General features: G+C 42.2%; 1 protein-coding gene and 1 pseudogene across 1 annotated transcript; both read left to right on the top strand.

Moving 5' to 3' along the window:
- Window positions 1-223: 223 nt before the first annotated feature.
- Window positions 224-5,576, top strand: LOC114438929 (protein FAM161A-like; annotated as a pseudogene).
- A 764-nt stretch (window positions 5,577-6,340) lies between these two features.
- Window positions 6,341-19,718, top strand: LOC114438713 (exportin-1-like). Its single transcript, XM_028410239.1, has 25 exons — window positions 6,341-6,966; window positions 7,520-7,652; window positions 7,885-7,986; window positions 8,413-8,485; window positions 8,579-8,640; window positions 8,741-8,785; window positions 8,870-9,051; window positions 9,235-9,283; window positions 9,380-9,499; window positions 9,753-9,881; window positions 10,334-10,492; window positions 11,346-11,528; window positions 13,164-13,302; window positions 13,526-13,707; window positions 13,882-14,038; window positions 14,183-14,346; window positions 14,502-14,636; window positions 14,764-14,947; window positions 15,055-15,161; window positions 16,646-16,840; window positions 16,953-17,121; window positions 17,775-17,909; window positions 18,014-18,173; window positions 18,409-18,505; window positions 18,813-19,718. The coding sequence occupies exons 2-25, from the start codon at window positions 7,527-7,529 to the stop codon at window positions 18,957-18,959; spliced, it is 3,201 nt and encodes a 1,066-aa protein (XP_028266040.1). The 5' UTR covers window positions 6,341-6,966; window positions 7,520-7,526; the 3' UTR covers window positions 18,960-19,718.
- The last annotated feature ends 248 nt before the right edge of the window (window positions 19,719-19,966 follow it).

Raw genomic sequence — 19,966 nt, 5'->3', positions numbered from 1 at the left:
TGTTTTAGTTAATTTAGTTTAGTAATTTTTTGATTCCCTCAATTGTTTCAGAATATTTTGATTTTTTGTTTAGTTTTCTGCAATGGAAAATAAACACTTAGGATTCATTTTCTCGTTTGGTAAAACTTTATTATCTGTTGAATTAAATGCTCCCGTAGTTATTTCCTGTCTGTTACGTCACTTCCTTCCCAACCAAGCTTTTCCGTTGCTAGGGACTCACCTGTTGCCACACTGCTTTGGTTCCGGCGACAGCGCTGTCTTCTCGGGTAATTCTACCAAGTCGGCGTGGTCACTGCCTCGGTTTAGAGTACAGACGTAGTAAAACTTAAACCATGGCGAACGCCCACCGGACAAACGTTCTGGTCACGTCGTGTTTGAAAACGCCGGTAGACCCGCACACCAAAGCGCCGCTAGCCTCATATGAGCGGGAGAGAGTGCTGCCTTACTCGGCTACAGCTCACATAGACAACCGGGACTACGAGAAGGAGGTAAATACGATAACAACACTATTACAGGGGATTGATTCAGAGCTTTTCACCCCTTTTTACAGATACAAACTATTAAAGGTGGCGACTTTAACAATAAATAAATGACTACCGCATTTCAGGATGGAATTAGTGGCTGAATTAGTGGCTTGTTTTACAATATCGAGACAGACAAGGATGGCGTCAAGTATCACAGCTGAAGGTCCGATCCTGTTTAGCAAGTGATGTAACTCATCACTTCAGTCCTGTCTGAGCGCAGCAGAATCATGACACTACTTTTGGGTTTAAAGTAATTTTCCTCTCCTTTTATCCAGACTAAGCATTTTAGTCTGATCTTGTCCAGTCAACACGTCGGTGGCAGTTCCAGGTCAGTCGTGTTGTGAAGGGATTTAAAGTGTATACTGTGTTTGTGTGACTATTTATAGACTTCCGTCTTGACTAGATTACCACGTCCCACTCAGTTTATCCTAAACACTTATTTATTCACTGGACAAAGGTCTGCTGCTGCTCTCCTCGTGGATTTTAGAGTATTTGTCCCATTTCACTGACTTTTTGATGAACAGCCCGTGATACTGCGAGCACTAATGGAGCCAGACACCTGATTCAGGGTGTGTCTTTCGAGCCTTTTATGGTAAGCTGCACTTAGTGATCCGCCATATGGGCCACGTCTCTACTGAGGGACTGTAATAGGCTTAACCTGGAGGAGCCTTAGCGCCCCTACCACTCTACTTAAGAGGGCATGGCAGTCAGGCCAACGCCATAAACTGTAATAAGCATACACATGTTGTCTGACAGTCCTTAAACAATAAAGTATTCTATAAAAATAATATATTTGTGTCGAACTTGGAAAGGATTTAATTGAAAATGATCACTGACATTTCAGCTGGACTATGAAGACTCAGGCTCTGATTTCTGTGATGAGGACTATCTGGAGAGGGGAGATTCCTACATGATAAGCAACTACAGAGCAGCTGGAGACCACCTGGACCTGAGGGAGATCTTCTTCTCCAATAAGGAATACTACAGCAAGCTGGGAGAACTGAAGCAGGCCCACCTGCGCACCATGGCTGAGCTGGAGAGCATGTATCGGCAAAAGCTGCAGCTGAAGTCCTTGGAGCCCATAGATAACACAGGGCAAAGGTTGGTTGCTTTTTTCATCATTTAGGCTAAAATAAAATGATAGTTTCTAATTATAAAATTCAACTTAATGCATCGGGTTAAATAGATATAATTAGTTGTATATATGACTACCTTGTGTGACTTTTTATTTTATTTCATTCACTTGCTAGTTAACCTTCCCCTATTTTATATTTAACTGTTTCTGAGCATGGAGCACCTGGATTGTAAGCAATTTACCCCTGGGATTAATAGCGTATTTCTGATTCTGATAATAAAAGCAGTCCACTAATGGAAATGTGGATCTTACTCCTACTCCATACATGGGGTGGTTTTTAATTGTCCTTTTTTGTTTTACCCACCCTTGATTTCCAGATATTCACAGGGTTATAAACTGCCTAGTAACACGTACTTCTCTGCAAGTGAGTAAATATGGTGTGAACAGATCCCCCATTATATTGAAACCACAATGTTATAAAATGTGCTGAGCAGACTGTATCTGGCAAGTAAACAATAATACATTCCAACCACTTGAATCATCATTTCTGCACTATAAATGTGTGCGATTATACTTGGTTAGGAGAAAAGTTTGAGGCAAATTGGCATTTCTAATAGTTTTTAGATGATTTGCTGCTTTAATGTCAGAGACTTAGTCCTTGAGGAAATGATCAATAGCTGACAAATTCTTTGATGTGCTCATTTTGCAGTTGATTAGAGCATGTTTTCTGCCCATCAGATGTTTTTCCAAAGGCCCTTATTATTAGAAATACCGGTAAGTCTTAACACACTGATCTGTTTGTTTCTGGTAGGTCCATGCAGACAAATACAGCCCAGTTGCTTCACACCGCTTGAGGAAATCGCACTCTGCTGTTGAACTCAGATGGGGCACTGGACAATCTGACTCTTCTGATGAGGATGAAGCTGCCAGTAATGATGTGGAGAAAGGCCTGCTCTGTTCTCCCAAGGAGCACATCAAGAACATGTGGAAAGACTTTAAGCTGTCCCCCTATGATCAGTGCATGTTGTCCTCCTCCCTACACAGTCTGCCAGGAGGTCAGAAGAATGCACACAAGAGAAAAGGAAAGAAGGGGCAGGGAATAAAGACGGTGAGCAGGAGGACTGGAAACATAGAGTGACCGTCCCACAACCCTTCAAGATGATGCGTGAGGCTGAGAGGCAAAAGCGTGGCATTAAAACACGTTCAGAGATTGAACGAGAGAACGCAGAGCTGCGAAGGCAACTGGAGGAGCTGACAGAGTGCCAGAAGAAATTCCGTGCCAGCCCTGTACCTGCGCATGTTCACCTGCCGCTTTATGAAGAATTGCAGGAGAGGCACGAAGAACGACGGCGGGCCACGAAAGACCGAGAGGAGAAGCAACCACAAACCATACAGAAACCTTTCAGCTTCCTAGAGAGAGAGCGACTAAAGAAAGAGCAGAAACAACTACAGCACTCACAAGCTGACCAGGAGAAAGTTAAACCTTTCAAGGCCAAGCCTGTGCCGAAGTCTGTGTATGCAGCCGCCTCAGGGAGAAGATGAAAGAAGAACAGCTGTACCGGTCCATAAAGATACAGATGAGAGCTCAGGAGATGCTCCTCGAGGCTTCTTTGCCTCCCAGCATGCGCACACGGGGACTCAGTGAGCGTAAAAAGAAACAAAGGCATGATGGATCTGAAGGCGATGACAGCTTCTTCACAGCCAAAGATCACAAAGAGGTACCTGATTTCAATGCAAGTTACAGACGCTTCCAGAAGGATCTGGAGAAACGAAAGCAAGTGAAACCTACAACGGCATGTGAACCCGTTGATCTGAGAACATCACAGATTTCCTCCCACCGAGAACTGATCCTGGCTGATATCGAGAAGGAGCAGAGCAGCCCTCGATGCAGGCGCTGGCCGTACATCTGCTCCAGATCGGCTAGGACGCCAAACTCAAGCCTATGTGTCGTCCCTGTCAGGCAGCATGGAGCTCCTGGCCTGCCAAAGTCACAGAGGCCACAAAAAAGCGCCAGGAGGCTTGTGATGTACCCTGTTAGGACCCCAAAGCTTCCACGGTTCTAGTCGATATATAGAAGTCCTGAGAACTCAGATGTCCTGTGTGCTGACTTGATTTACCTTAACCTCACAACAAAAGATAAATCAGAGTCACTGTGATTTCTTCCTGACGTGTCATAAATCCAGTCCAAACTTCCATATGATTAATAAGTGCATTTTTATTCTGACACCGTCATGTCCACTCAGAGATTTGATCATTAATCCACATATAGATTAACGACGAACCACAAATGACATGCTGATAAAGATCAAATGCATCATGATACCTGACGGTCAAAAAACTGTGTGCTTCCTCCGGCCAACACCCTGAAGTGATGCACCCTTATACCTTCACACCACCACATGCTCCACCGTCTGGTCAAACAGGAAAATGACACGTTTGAACCCAGACAGAGGGTCAGCCACAGTGGCTCTAACAGCCTGTTTAGACACTTGACCTCAGTGCCAGCAGCTGCCCCCTGTTTTGAACTCCTTATAGGCTGAGTTTTGCGGAGGTTTCTTTTCCCCAGCAGTTCCATATCCCAACAGCCACTCCAAAACTCCAAGCCCTCTTCCTGCCCTAGTCCCCGCCACCTCCAGATCTTGCTTCATCTGTAACTGAATTGTTTTCCTGAGTAGAAAGGCGCTGGACCAGAGGAAGAAGCTGAAGATGATGAGGAGCGTGGAAGGAGAGGCAGAAGCACAGAGAGAAAAAAGCTGCAGAAGGTGGTTTTAAAACGTGCCACGCCAACGACCCCCACCAGGCTCTCTCACAGACCCACCAGAGCAAACTCAAAGAATTCAGGTACCACAAAACAATACTGCAGTCTGACCTGAATATAGATGTCATCTATATTTCTGTGTTCTTTGCAGGAAACAAGACCTTCAGCGCAAAAAAGAATATCAGCAGGAGATTAAAGAGATGAAAGACGAGTGAAGGGAAGGCCACTGCTGTTAGAGCAGGTTCACAGGTCAGTCATTCTCATCTTTAACCTGCAAAACCAACCATGTTAGTACATTTTCAGATATGTACATATGTTCATAGTTCATATAGATGTACAAAACTGACATATGAATGCAGTGCAGTCATTGCTCCAATGTTATACAGGTCTGATTCAGGAACCTGAAAGAAATGAAGGAACCTTTATGGATTAAAGATTAAGATTACAGTTTTCCATCACTTTATTGTTTCCCATGACAAAGACTGCACTAATTTTCTGAACATGTTGTTTGATAACAGATGAATGCCAAACAGGCAGCAGAGAACGCTACACTGAGACGCTGCAAGGGTGTAACGTGACTGAGGAGTTATCAGCAGCAAAGCAGCCGAATCAGGACCCGCATGCAAAGGCCCCCCTTTCCAGTGACAGCAAACAGAGGTAAAGCTAGACATCACTGCTAACATTTAGTTCTGACAAGGTTTGACAAGATCTCATCAAGAATGTTTATGAAAATGGTAAATATCGCACAGCAATGGCTAAAGAAATCAAGTATGGAATGATTACTATCAGTAAGTGTACATCTCATGACTAACAGTGGTTCTTTGCTGCTTTCTGTTGATCAGTGACCTGGATGATTCAGATATGGGGTATAAACCAGTTCACTACAGAAAGGTCTTCCTGATGATGATGATGATGACGATGATGATGATGTGGATGATCCAGCTGAGAAGGAAGCACAGAGAGATGAGGAAGAGGAGAATTACCAGGCCTCCCTAAACTGCAGAGATACTCAGGACACCAGCAGTCAGCATGAAGACGAGGATTACTGTGGTGATGATCACCGCTATTCTGATGAAAGCTATCATTACTCAGATGATCATGAGAATTGCTCAGATGACAGTGAGCATGATGCTGACACAAGACTGCAGGAAACAAGAGACTGATGTCATCACATGTTCAAGAGTAAAATAAACACATTAAGAAATTAAGTGAGCAGGCAAATGAAGATACTTGTTATTGCTGGAACTTTTGTCATTGTGCATCAAGTAAGCACATTTAGGAATGTAAAAAGAAATTGAACTGAACTTAAGGTGAAGATATAAACACTTTGTAGAGAGCTGGACACTGGGTTTTCTTGGAAGAAGCAATACACATGAGATGAACTTGTGAAAACAAAAAGCACAAGTTTCACACCTATCTGACTTTAGGCACAGCCCTAGGTCAGCTGCACCATACACACTGTATTTTGTCATAGGGGGAAAAAGCATGGTGTATATCCTAACTGTACTCCACATTGATTGTAATGGTATGTTTGTACAGGCCCAATGTTAAAACCGTATTAATGATTTACTTTTTTGAATTCATGAATCTTTGCTTCATGGATGGTGGTGGTAGTTGACAGCTTTTCATATGAAGGATCATCAGATGGTTTATAACATCATGTTGTTACCACATTTTTTAGTACTTGTGATCGTCATTATTAACCCTGAACAATAAATCCATTGACCGCTATTTAAACACAGCAAGTGCATTTATTTATTTATTTTATAATTACAATATACATTAAAATATATTTATGTTTCGTGTCATTAGAGGTCAAACTAAAGCCTGTAGAGTGGGCGGGAGATGGAGGCTGACTGACAGCTCCACCCAGCTTATGACCAGCGGTGACGACACCACTCGCTGAACGAATCATACGTCGAATGGGCGGAAACATAGTCCAAATTTTACGCGGCGCGCGACGGGCCCGAAACACCGAGAATGAATATCCTGGTCTCAACCGGTTTCAACCGGTCCGTGGTTGGAAGCATGAGCTTAGAGGAAGAGCACACTCACGCACGCATTAAAACATCTCTGCTGTCCAACAGTGTGTGCGAGTAGAACCAGAAATAAAACGAGACTCTTTCACTTCGTGATTATGACCCGGAATACCGCTCCAAGTGTGACTCCGTGAATATGTCTTGTTAGCTTAGCTTAACGTTACATTAGCTCGTAGACCTAGATCATCATTGACTTTTCTATTAGCATGCTAAGTAGCTATTAGCCTGGTGGGAGTCGGATGCAGTCACTGACAGCTAAAGGGGAAAAATGCTTCAGAATAACTGAAGACACGAAATAGTTGGCTGTTGTAAATTACGGGAACATTTAAATACATCGCCAAAAATCGTTAAGTATCCCGCGAAAGGGCGTTTTAGAAATAGTGCGGACTGGTAGTGTCATCTAGGAAAGCTAACATTAGCGTTTGGCTAACGAATGTGACGGTAAACGTGTGCCATGAGATAACGCTGCACAGCTTTTAAAGTATTTAGAGTATTGACTTTTCGGTCTTTCGCTACAAGTCACATCAGACAGCCGGTACTTGTTTTTGACGAGCGGACACCACATACCAGGTAAGTTGAGCCCGATCTTCTTTAACTTAGCCAACGTGGGCTAACGTTAGCATTCAGCAGTTTTAAAAGTAACTTATGTGGGGATTAGTGAGTAATAACTCAGAACATGGGCTATTAGTCACCGAGTCCTGCGGACTGGCGCCGTCATCTATTTCCCTGTACTGCAATTGTTTTGTAATTGGCCTTGTTAATAACTAAACTGGTCTATCGGGTCAGGTTGTGGTAAATGCGCCTCAGTACCGCCAGTTAGCGGTGTTTCATATTTTACCACTTTATGATTTCTTGCAGCGTCTGTCATAAATGTTCCACGAGGGTTGACCGAAGCGTTTGAAGATGTTTTGGTCTAACAAGAATAACTTGTCTCCGTTTAACCATACTTGTTGTTCTTGTAATTCATTTCGCAATTTTAGCGCGTCAGCGTTTCATTTAGAATAAAACCTTTTTTTATTGCAGTCTCATTTGTACATGCATGTTTTGTGTTTCAATGCTGCTTACAGGGCTGTTGGAGTCGATGAATTCAGTTCTCATTCAGTTTTCTTTTGTCCCCTATCAGAATCTCTATGCCAGCAGAAATGACGATGTTGGCAGATCACCCAGCCAGACAGCTGCTGGACTTCAATCAAAAACTGGACATCAACCTGTTGGACAATGTTGTCAACTCCATGTACCATGACATTGGATCCCAGGTAACTCCTCCTTTCCAGTGTGGACTCCTTGAAACGAGGCAGGATACATTCTGCAGGGTAATTTTTTGAAATAAGAAGCCCTTTTTGGTTGTCGTTGTATGGTGGCCACTTCAAGAATTCATTAATTAGCATTATTTCTCTGCACTTGCTAAAATTCTTATTGGTTATGATGAGCGTAAATACATTTAAAAAAGATCTAAAGTGGATTCATTGCTGTGTTATTGTCCTGTAGCAACGAGTGGCCCAGGAAGTGCTCACGAACCTGAAGGACCATCCAGATGCCTGGACACGGGTGGACACTATCTTGGAGTTCTCTCAGAACATGAATACTAAAGTATGAACATATATCATACAACTGTAATTTTCTATCACAGATGCTTGTTGTTTTATTTGTCAGGGAAAATTCAGTGCTGATGCTTATCAGTTTATCCACAACAGGCAATGGTCTTCTAGAAGTGAGGATTTATAGTTGTTATCCCTTTAGTCTAGTGTTTATTGGAGCTTCTCAATCAGACAAATGTCTGCAGTTTTCATATTAGTTAGTTAGTTGAGTTGTAATAAATAAAGCCCAGGTGTGATTGCCTATGCTACACTGTTTATCTATATCCACTACACGTGCTTGTGGGTGCACAGTGTTGTTTCTAAGAACATATGGCATTGCGCATGCAGTGGTAAACCCTTGTTTTGTTTATTGTTCTTGGCCAGTGGACAATTTGTGACTGCATCTTTTTCAAAGCTATCAAATATTTGTTTTTTCTAGTATTATGCACTGCAAATTTTGGAGGCAGTCATCAAGACACGTTGGAAGATTCTCCCAAGAAATCAGTGTGATGGTAAAAATGAGTAGATTTTTAGTAGTAGTAGGTTTGTCATTGTTTTTCTGTTTTCTAGAAGAAAAAAAAATCACATGGTGTTGTTGTTTTTAGGAATCAAAAAGTATGTTGTTGGGTTGATCATCAAGACTTCCTCAGATCCTGCAAACATGGAGGTGAGTTCATGTGTGTTCAAATACTGCAGTGAAGTTCCCATGTGATACTGATTGTGTGTGCTGGATATATCATTGATACTGTTCTAAACTTTACTTGCAGAAAGAAGGAGTGTACATTTCAAAGCTTAACATGATCCTGGTACAGGTAAATAAATGTCAGATTGCTTGAACAATGGTTGATGTGACATAATGGGCCTGGTGACAAAGCTTATCCTTTCTGACTGGTTAGATCCTGAAGCAAGAATGGCCCAAACACTGGCCCACCTTCATCAGTGACATTGTGGGTGCAAGTCGGACTAGTGAGAGTCTTTGCCAGAACAATATGATCATCCTAAAACTGCTCAGTGAGGAGGTCTTTGACTTTTCAAGTGGCCAGATGACCCAACTGAAAGCCAAGCACCTTAAAGACAGGTGACTGCTCAAATATGACCTGTGAGCCAAGATGTTGTTGAGCTAAAATAATTATGCTTTAATCTATTTCTCGTTCAAAGTTATGATGACTAGATTGTATTTATCCTTGTAATGTGTTAGCTTGCAGTATGTTTTTGCTCTGTCTTCAGCCATGATCCTAACTGATTTTTTTTCCTTTTTCAGTATGTGCAATGAATTCTCCCAAATATTCCAGCTGTGTCAGTTTGTAATGGTAAGATGATGTCAAAAAAGACAAGCCGTTCTCAGCATCTTCCTGCGTTGTTCAATAGTAATCCATTCTCACATATACTTTGTTTTGTTTGTACAGGAAAACTCCCAGAATGCCCCACTGGTTCATGCCACACTGGAGACTCTCCTCCGTTTCCTGAATTGGATTCCTTTAGGTTACATCTTTGAGACGAAACTCATAAACACTCTTGTCTACAAGGTAAATCAGTTAAGAGATATTCAGCAAACTCACAATGGCATGGTAAATAAGATAACAATATTCATATGCATATGTTTGTGTCAAAGTACAGACAGTACAGAAATAAGGGAACAGCCAAAAGGAGTCCCTGTGGTTAAACATGACACTATCAGTGAGGCATTATCAAAACTGTTGGAGCATTAGAGAAGAAGATGGGTTAGACAGATAAATGGATGGCAGAACACTGACCAGACTTGTTTTATTTCGGTTTCAGTTCTTGAACGTGCCCATGTTTCGGAATGTTACACTGAAATGCCTGACAGAAATTGCTGGAGTGAGTGTCAACCAGTACGAGGAGCAGTTTGTCAACCTGTTTACCCTAACCATGTGCCAGCTCAAACAGGTATATACTCACACAATCATGTTAAGTGGTGCTTAAGTTAATTGCCTGCAGTTGCCCTCTGTGTGACTGTATGAATGGTATTTTCCATTCCATTTTATCTCTTATGTTTACATAGAGCAGCGTTTCTCAGGACTTTCCTCAGCTACCTAGTTTCCAAATGTTAATTCTTCAATTAACAAGCATTTTCCATTTAGTTTCCCCACATTTAATGTTAAATGGTCTTCCTGAGCAGGTAATGTTTGCCAAGTAGCTTTGTGAGTTTTTAATCTAGTTTCATGACATGTTTATCCTAGGGGCTCAGTGGTTTAAAAGCAAACACATTTTCAGTAAATGTAACAAATACCCTTCAAATGCAATTATTCCAAAACATCTACGGTAAAATAAAGTATGATAATTATTATAAATGATAAAATACTGTGAGGCTTTGAAGTAATGTGTTGGTATTTGGTCAGATGCTGCCTTTGAACACTAACATCAGAGTGGCCTATGCCAATGGGAAGGATGACGAGCAGAACTTCATTCAGAACCTAAGCCTGTTCCTCTGCACCTTCCTCAAAGAACACGGCCAGCTTGTTGAGAAAAGACCCAACCTGCGGGAGACTCTGATGGAGGTAGGACAAAATTACCTTTTCTCTGGTCGGTTTTAGTTTTGTTTATCATGGGGAAGGTAAAATGTAATGATTGTTGGTGTGTTGTAAGCAACCTTCTGCCCTGTAATGCTGGTTTTTAGTCATTTCCTGTGTGTATAGCTTTCTTATCCAGTTGTTGCTTTTCCAGCTTTTTGTTTGTGGTGTCCTGTGGCGACCTTTGCAGTGGTATACATTTGGAAGCTATTAAAGTAGGAAAGACCACCACCTTATTGTGGCTCCGTCCAATTACATAAGTACAGGCCAATAATTGTTTCAGTGGGAGACTGCAAGGTAGCAGCAGCAGTATAAATACTGGCAAAAAGTGCAGGCCATGAAAACGTGCCAGGACACTACAAATGAGTGCGTAAACAGAAAAAGGAAAACAACAATACATTTCAATATGTTGGGGCACTTGTGTGCTCTTTCAGTCTCTGCCAGAACAATATGATCACCCTAAAACTGCTCAGTGAGGAGGTCTTTGACTTTTCAAGTGAAATTCATTTCAATTCATTTGGGTGCTCTTATAAGGTCATGTTCAGATTGTCAGAACATTGTCCCATGTAACAGCCTGTGTGTTCTGCCTGTCAGTAGCACTGTCCTGTTGTGCACTTAAATCAGTCAGTATGAATTAGTTTTACAGCGTTTTTCATTATGACTTTAAAGCTCGTCTTCCAAACCCCGTTTAGGCTGATTAAGATAATTTTAGATATGGGAGATATAAAAATGATAGTTATAGCCTTATGTCGCTTAATGAACATAACAAGATTTAAGATTTTGTGGAGTTCTCCATAGGTAATCTCTATACATTGTCTAATCTACACTTTTCCCCTTCCAGGCCCTCCACTACATGCTATTGGTGTCTGAGGTGGAGGAGACAGAGATTTTTAAGATCTGTCTGGAGTACTGGAACCACCTGGCAGCAGAGCTCTATAGGGAGAGCCCCTTTTCTACCTCCAGCACTCCATTACTGTCTGATGTCCCCCCACGCAGACACCTCTACCTGCCTGTCCTCTCCCAGGTATAACTACCATCACACATGCACAACCTAATTTGGTCCTCACATTGTGTAGCCATGTCAATACAATGCTGTAGTACAATGAATGTATCCAAATGCAAAGCACTACAGTTTTGATCAGTATTAGAATAATGTTTTTAAATTGTTAATATGCCACCATGTGTAATGCATATACATACTTCTAAGAGATAAGATGCAGAGAAAAAAAGAACACAGCAGCAGTTCTATGTGATACCGTTGTTGTACAGTTTGACTACTGTCGGGATAAAGGAACTCCGTTAGTGATCCAATTTGCATTGAGGGTGCAGCAGTGTGGCTAAAGAAGCTACTCAAAGTTCCCACTGTCTCATACAGAGGGTGAGAGGGGTTGTTCCGGATGCTTGACAGCTTGGCCAACATCCTCCTGTGAAGGTGATTGAGTTAACACCAGTCAACAAAGTCCTTGACCACCTTCCTTTTTTCCAGATCCATACCTTCAGATACACTTCTAACAATGGCTGTATAATCAGAGAACCTTTGGGTGTGGCATAGTGGAAATCCGATGTGTAGAGAGTAAACAGAAAAGAAGAGAGCCCCGTCCCTTGTGCAGCCCCCGTGCTGCAGACTACCTGATCAGACACAGTCTTTGAGCTTCACATACTGTGTTCTGTTGGTGAGATAGTCAATAGTCCATGCAGTCAGCTGGCTGTCAACCCCCGCCTTCCAGATTTCCAATGAGCAGTGCTGGTTGATTGGCCTTAAAAGCACTGGAGAACCCAAAAAACATCATGGCACTTCCACCCTACTCACGGTGCAGCAGGGATTGAGTAGATGACAGCGTCATCCTCTCCAATGCCAGGCCGGTACTCAAACTGCAGGGAGTCCAGCTTGGGGCTCACATGGGGTCGGAGGTGATTCAGGATTGGCCTCTCTGTGGTCTTCATTAGGTGAGACATTAAAGCCACAGGTGTAAAGTGGTTGGGCTCCCTGACCTGTGCAGTCTTTAGGACTGGAACAACACAGGAAGTGTTCCACAGAACAGGAAGCTTCTCCAGGCTGAGGTTCAGGTTAAAAAAGCACAGTATGGTGAGGAGATGAGAACAGACATTGATGCTGGTGGAAGCTGAGGAAGACACGTTGGGGGTGCACACTCGTCTGGGGCCTGGTGGTAGTGGGGGGAGTGGATCCTGAATGCTGAAAAACAGATTCAGTTTATTTCCCCTCGTCTGTGTTGTGTTTTCAGGCCTCTCCAGCCCTCCCTTACATTCCTTTGTTGTAGTTGCCCCTCCACCTTTCTTCTGTAGCTGTCCTTGCCTTCTTTTATTTTCCTTTTGAGTTCTTTCTGCAACTTCCTCATCTCCTCTTTGTCTCCTGACCTAAAAACCCTCTTCTTCTGGTTCAGCAGGGCTTTCAGCTCAGGAGTCACCCATGGTTTATTGTTAGAGAAACGCCACACTGTCCTGGTGGGCACAGTTTTTTCTAAATATATAAACAAAAGTTTATATAGTCCGTAATGCCGTGTCAGTGTCGATGTCCTCATGTGATCCACACAGCACCTCCCAGTTGGTGGTCTCAAGAAGACAGTATATTGACTGATATGAAAATTTCAACTTGCTTACAATGACAATGACATGCTTTCTCCTCCGCTTTATCTTGTAGGTGCGTTTGCTAATGGTGAGCCGTATGGCTAAACCAGAGGAGGTGCTGGTTGTGGAGAATGACCAAGGCGAGGTGGTCAGGGAGTTTATGAAGGACACGGATGCCATCAACCTCTACAAGAACATGAGGGAGACTCTTGGTAAGTCTAAGTTAGACAGTTCTTGCATTGCATTAATTTAGACTTTAGATTTAGACTTAGACTTTATAGTGTAAAACAATATAACATCTTGTTACACAAGGTTGGTTAGTAGCAGATTGCTTTTGTAGCACTATGTATTCATTCATTAAGCAATTTCTTCCTGGGATTAAAAAAGTATTTCTGATTCTGATTCTCATTCACTCATCTTGTTTCCTCTGTGTAGTGTATCTGACACATCTTGACTACGCTGATTCTGAACGCATCATGACGGAGAAGCTCCACAACCAAGTGAATGGCACGGAGTGGTCATGGAGAAACCTAAATATGCTCTGCTGGGCAATTGGCTCTATCAGTGGAGCAATGCACGAGGAAGATGAAAAAAGGTTCCTGGTGACTGTCATCAAGGTGGGACGATTAAGAATTGCATAATATCAGCATTAAACAGAAAGAATGAAGTATAACTGTGTGTGACAGAAACATTGCTTTAGACAACTACTGTTGGCTAGGAATGCTAACTAGGCCACTTACAATACCGCATCGTGTGCATGTTGAACTTAACACTGTGTTTTTTGCGGGCAGGACCTGCTTGGCTTGTGTGAGCAGAAGAGAGGTAAAGACAACAAAGCCATAATTGCATCAAACATCATGTACATCGTGGGTCAATATCCCCGATTCCTGCGGGCACACTGGAAGTTTCTCAAGACTGTCGTCAACAAGCTGTTTGAGTTTATGCATGGTAAAACCTCTTCCACATCACTTCCATTACAGTGTATCACTTTTTAATCCAGGTCTGACACATACCCGTGTTAAAATGTGTTAATGCCATTGGGTAAATAGATTTGTTCTGATTTCTAATGGTTTGTCATTCTTAATCACACAGAGACCCATGATGGTGTGCAAGACATGGCGTGCGACACTTTCATTAAGATAGCCCAAAAGTGCCGGCGCCATTTTGTTCAGGTTCAGGTGGGAGAGGTGATGCCATTTATTGATGAGATCCTCAACAACATCAACACCATCATCTGTGACCTGCAGCCTCAGCAGGTGAGCCTGGACTATCAAAGGTCCCATCAAAGCTCAGCACTGGCACAATGTTGAGTTTTTTAGTTGTTACTTGTAATGGCATACTTGTTTTTATTTTATATTTTTCAAACATACGCTAAAGTTAAATCTAATCCCTGCCCCCTTCCTGTCTGCAGGTCCATACATTTTATGAGGCAGTGGGCTACATGATTGGAGCTCAGACTGATCAAGCAGTTCAAGAACTTTTGATAGAGAAGTACATGTTGCTGCCTAACCAGGTGTGGGACAGCATCATCCAGCAAGCCACCAAGGTAGGATGACAGAAGGCAGACTTAGAATCCTCATTTTGTGTTAAAGCACTCATTTATTCTGTTTTTTTTAATTGATGCTGTTGTTGGTCTGTCTTAAAATGTGTTGATTGTGGACTCTCTACTGCAGAATGTGGACATCCTGAAGGATGCAGAGACAGTGCGTCAGCTTGGCAGCATTCTGAAGACAAACGTCAGAGCCTGCAAAGCTGTGGGTCATCCCTTTGTTGTCCAGCTGGGACGTATCTATCTGGACATGCTTAACGTCTACAAATGTCTAAGTGAAAACATCTCCTCAGCCATCCAGAGTAATGGTCAGTAGTTGTCTACTACCTGCATTTGTGTTAATTTACCTAAAGTAAATACCTACTTGTTTTTATGTGTTTGTAGACTTTATTCAGGCTTCTTTTTCTTTGTACAGGTGAGATGGTGACAAAACAGCCTTTGATCAGGAGTATGAGGACAGTAAAGAGAGAGACACTGAAACTGATTTCAGGCTGGGTCAGTCGCTCCAACGACCCTCAGATGGTGAGTCTGACCTTGATTTGTTTTTTCCATTCTGATTCTGTGATGGTAAAGTAATTAGGGATGTAAACGGTTAATCGACTTTAGATTAATTGTTGGTAAGAATTTAATTGATTAAATTAGTTGTCAATTAATCGCCCCGGCAGTATTTTAGTTTTGGATTTTTTGAAGACGCTACGAGTGGCAGCCTCTGCTCGGCGTGTCATTTCTCTCTCTACATTGTGCCACATTGGCAGTGGAGTTCCGCCCACACACACACAGAGCGTGCATTGAAAACTGTTTCAAGCAACGCGCTGTCTGTTGGAAAGTTGTTAGCAGCCTAGCCATGCTGGTATGTTGATGGAATTTGTTTTCAGGTGCTGCATGATCTCTGTGCACATGTAGCGTGCTCAGTCGAATATATAGTCCCAAAACAAATTCCAAGTTAGGAAACTGCCACGTGATAATCAGCTGTTCCATATGTGCTCGCTGTGAATACGCAGGTCCCATGAAGTACTTGGAATGTCTTTCTTTCTTTTTAATCAGGATGCTAGTTGAATAGAACACATGCTCTCAGTAGCTGCCCCCACTGTAAACAAGCTGCACACACGCCTGACTGGACATGTGTCTGTGTATGTGTGCTATGAGGAGCGACAACACATTCAGACAGCAATGTTTATGTTTCTGGACAGGTAACATCTTAATGTGTCTGTTCTAAAGGAGGCCCTGCTAATGTTTTTACTTGTAAATAGCCCACAAATATTTTGTTTAGCTTTCTATTCAGGATTTATTTTATGTTCCTTATGTTTAACATGCAACAGCTAAACCATATTTTATTCAATTGATTTTGTTATACTAAGTTTAGCTCATTAAGGAATATGACATGCAGTTTTTCAGTAAACAATATTTAGCTTTTAATCTTAGTGAAACTGAGGGAAATTCAGGCCCAGGAAAATCGCCGCTTATCAATTAATCGTTAATCGATCGATAAGGTCATTCAACTAATAATTAATGAATTAATCGATAATTTGCATCCCTAGTTGTAATTGTTTATAATGACTTGTGTTTTCAGCATTGTTCCAAACAAAGACTTCACTACTCTGTCAGCAGCAAAGACAAAAACAGTACTACTGGCAAATTGAACACAGCAATAACTTAGCTTAGGTCTTACAAAAACAGTGGTTCCAGTGTTAATAATTAAAAGCTAAGAGTAGAAAGTTATTCCACTGCCTTTGGAGACTGGGTGTGTAACATTCAGCTGTAGGAGTAGAGTACAAATGTTCGTGACACAAGTACTACCAAGTAATCTACATTCAAATGGAAATTTAGTTTTATTTATATAGTGTTTACTATGTGATGAGAGGTTGCGTCATTCTTCATTTTTGCTCTTTTTGATCAAAATAAATTGGCCATTGATTCAAATGTGATTGGTGTTATACTAAAGTTTGTTTGTTAAAAACATATAAACCATAACAAAAACACTCAAAACGTGCAATTCTGTGGTCCAGGTGGGAGAGAACTTTGTGCCCCCACTGCTGGAGGCGGTGCTTATTGACTACCAGAGGAATGTCCCAGCTGCCAGGGAGCCAGAGGTCCTTAGCACCATGGCAACCATAGTCAACAAATTGGGGGGCCACATCACTGGTGAAATCCCCAAGATCTTTGACGCTGTCTTTGAGTGCACTTTGAACATGATCAACAAGGTCTGTTTGAACTTTTTTGTCTGTACCAAGTAGAATCTTTTGATGACAATTTCAAAAAATTAAACTATGGTTACAAACTAAGACATACTTGTTTTTCCTCCTGTGCCTTCAGGACTTTGAAGAATTCCCAGAACACAGAACCCATTTCTTCTACCTCCTTCAAGCTGCCACCTCTCAGTGCTTCCCAGCTTTTCTGTCCATCGCTCCAGCCCAGTTCAAACTGATTCTGGACTCTATCATCTGGGCCTTCAAGCATACAATGAGGAATGTGGCTGACACAGGTCTGAATTTGCATCAGCTCATCTCACCAGACTGTGTGTTGACTAAGGGAGCCTTAGAGGAGGAAACTCATTTCAGCCAATCTCACTCTTTGGTCACTTCCTACAGTTCCTCAACCGTTGGTGTGAAGATGTAAATTGACCACCTGTAAATTGAAAGCCTTGCCATTTAGCTCAGGTCTCTTTTCACCACAACAGACCATGGCACATCACTGCAGACTCCACTCCAATCTGACCATTTCTGTCAGTTCTGTCAATTTTCCACTCCATTCTTCCTCCACTCTTTAGCAAGACCCTGAGATACTTGAACCCCCCTCTTTGAGACAGTAACTCATCCCCAACCCAGAGAGGGCATTCTACCCTTTTCCAGCTGAGAACCATGGTTTCAGATTTAGCTTCATTGTCATGAGTGGGAATCATTAGTGTGAATCAACCAACTGGACCACCTCATCTGCAAAATGCAGAGATGGGATCCCGAGACAAAAACAGCATTAGCATTAGGAAGAATAGCAGACCTATAGAAGCTACCATGTTGCCATGGTAAAGGGGCTACGTCAAAACATGTAGATATTTATGGTAATGTTAGTGTGTTTAAGTGTTATTCAGCAAGAGATGATTCATGCAAGCTCTAATAAGTGTTGCCATGTGTTCTACAGGTCTACAGATCTTGTACACTCTCCTGCAGAATGTGTCTGCTGAGGAAGCAGCAGCACAGAGCTTTTACCAGACCTACTTCTGTGACATCCTGCAACACATTTTCTCTGTTGTCACCGATACATCTCACACTGCAGGTAAAGTGCTGGTGGCTTTACATCAAGTAAGCTGCTACATCTGCTAAAACTAATAACACACAAATATAATGTGTTACTGACAAGCTCCCCCACCCTGTCTGCAGGTCTGACCATGCATGCCACCATATTGGCCTACATGTTTAACCTGGTGGAGGAGGGGAAGGTCAGTGTTGCGCTGAGCAGCGCAAGCCCTGCGAACAACCAGGCACATGTACAGGAGTACATTGCCAACTTGCTTAAAATGGCCTTCCCTCACTTGCAAGAGTAAGTACTGCTGGCTTCAGGTAGCCAGGTGAACCACCAAAGGATTATGTGAGCTGTGTGCGACAGATTTCTAGAGTAAGCTGCCACTTTTTGGATGGTGTCAAAAAGCAAGAGATAAACAGCAGGTATATTCCATCACTGGAGTGGTGTATCAGATTAGAAGGAAGAAACAGTCATATTTGTTGAGTGTGTGTGCTTTTAAAAACCTGCGGTTAATTGAGTGTTGTTTCTCCAGTGCCCAGGTTAAGGTGTTTGTGACGGGTCTGTTCAGCCTGAATCAGGACATACCAGCCTTTAAGGAGCACCTAAGAGACTTCCTTGTGCAGATCAAGGTGAGTAAAACAGCTGCTGCCTACAAACTGACAAGGATAGGTGTAAGTAAAAAGAAACATGCTGAGCTGCTTTCAAAAATTGTCAGAATCAAAAGACAAAACTCTGCTCTGATACACTGGAACAAATAGTAATATGCAAAGGCTTCACAAACTTTTCAGCAACTGAAATTATTTAAAAAACATGCGACTGCATCTTTATTTTGTTAGTGTTGGAGTGCACAGGGTTTGTGCGGAGTAGTGGCAGCTTGGCCAATTTGAATGTAAATTCCAGTGTAAGTGGTGCTAAACATCTTGTGTGGTCCTGCAGGAGTTTGCTGGCGAGGACACAACAGACCTCTTCCTGGAGGAGAGAGAGGCATCTCTGCGCCAAGCCCAAGAGGAGAAACACAAGCTCCAGATGTCCGTGCCTGGCATCCTCAACCCCCATGAGCTGCCGGAGGAAATGTGTGACTGAAGCAGCCACGGTGACCAGTGTGTGCTGAACAACGTTGATTGTGGGAAAAGTCAAGAGGAAGCAAGGATGCTGCCTGTTAAACTGTTTTCTTTTCAAACGTGTTTGTGTGTGAGCGTGTGTGGGTTTGAAAAGAGAATGAGGGGCCAGAGTAAGGACCCCAGCACTCGGTTGTATGTCGACCAAATCAATGTCAATATGTAAATGAGAATTGCCCCCTGACCCTCCTCAACTCTGGCACGGATTTCTTGTTTGCTTGTTTTTTCCCTACAGTTTTTTTTCCTATTTTATACAAAGATTTTTTTTTTGCGTGTAACATGCCATCTTTTAATAATTCTTTGCTGTTAAGCTTTATGTTTGGCCATACAGTTTACCACCTATATGAAGTAGAAGGAATTAAAGGTAAAGGTTATTTTAATCTCTCTTCACCGTTCTCACCTCACTTCCTACTTGTCAATATGTAATATATAATGTTGAAACACTTGCAGTGGCTATTTGATAGGTTGTTCTGGTTTCAGAAGCGATGAGTATGGATGGATGAGTATGATGCTCAAGGGGAAGATTTCCCTTGCCTCCTTTGTTGTCTTGTTTTGATTGGTCTGTGTGTTCATTGTTTTTCCTTTTTCTCTGGTTCTCTGAGTGAGACAGAGCTACGGTTGGTCTGATTTTTTGGGATGAGAAGGAAAGCTGTGTGCATATCATCCTGTTTGTAAAGCTGTCTTAGTACTCTGAGAATATAAAGTTGGCTATTTTTACAAAACAGTTTGACTCTGTTCTTCCTTAAAGTCATGAATGCATTTTGTGAAACATGTTATCCAATTAGCGTAGTTGACACTTCACTGCTGCTGCTGGAACTGAACTGTTGTCATTACTTTTGCTAATACTTGTGCTTTGGCAGGGAGGATTTTCTGCAGGAAAATAAAAAATAAAATTGATTTTGAACAAGGAAAGAAAGTCATCAGGCAAACATGAATTGAAAATAGACTTCAATTATTCAAAGCAGGGGATAC

The sequence above is a fragment of the Parambassis ranga genome, chromosome 1 (genome assembly GCF_900634625.1).
Source record: "Parambassis ranga chromosome 1, fParRan2.1, whole genome shotgun sequence".
NCBI classification, from domain to species: Eukaryota; Metazoa; Chordata; class Actinopteri; family Ambassidae; genus Parambassis; species Parambassis ranga.
This window is presented reverse-complemented; position numbering and strand designations above follow the sequence as displayed.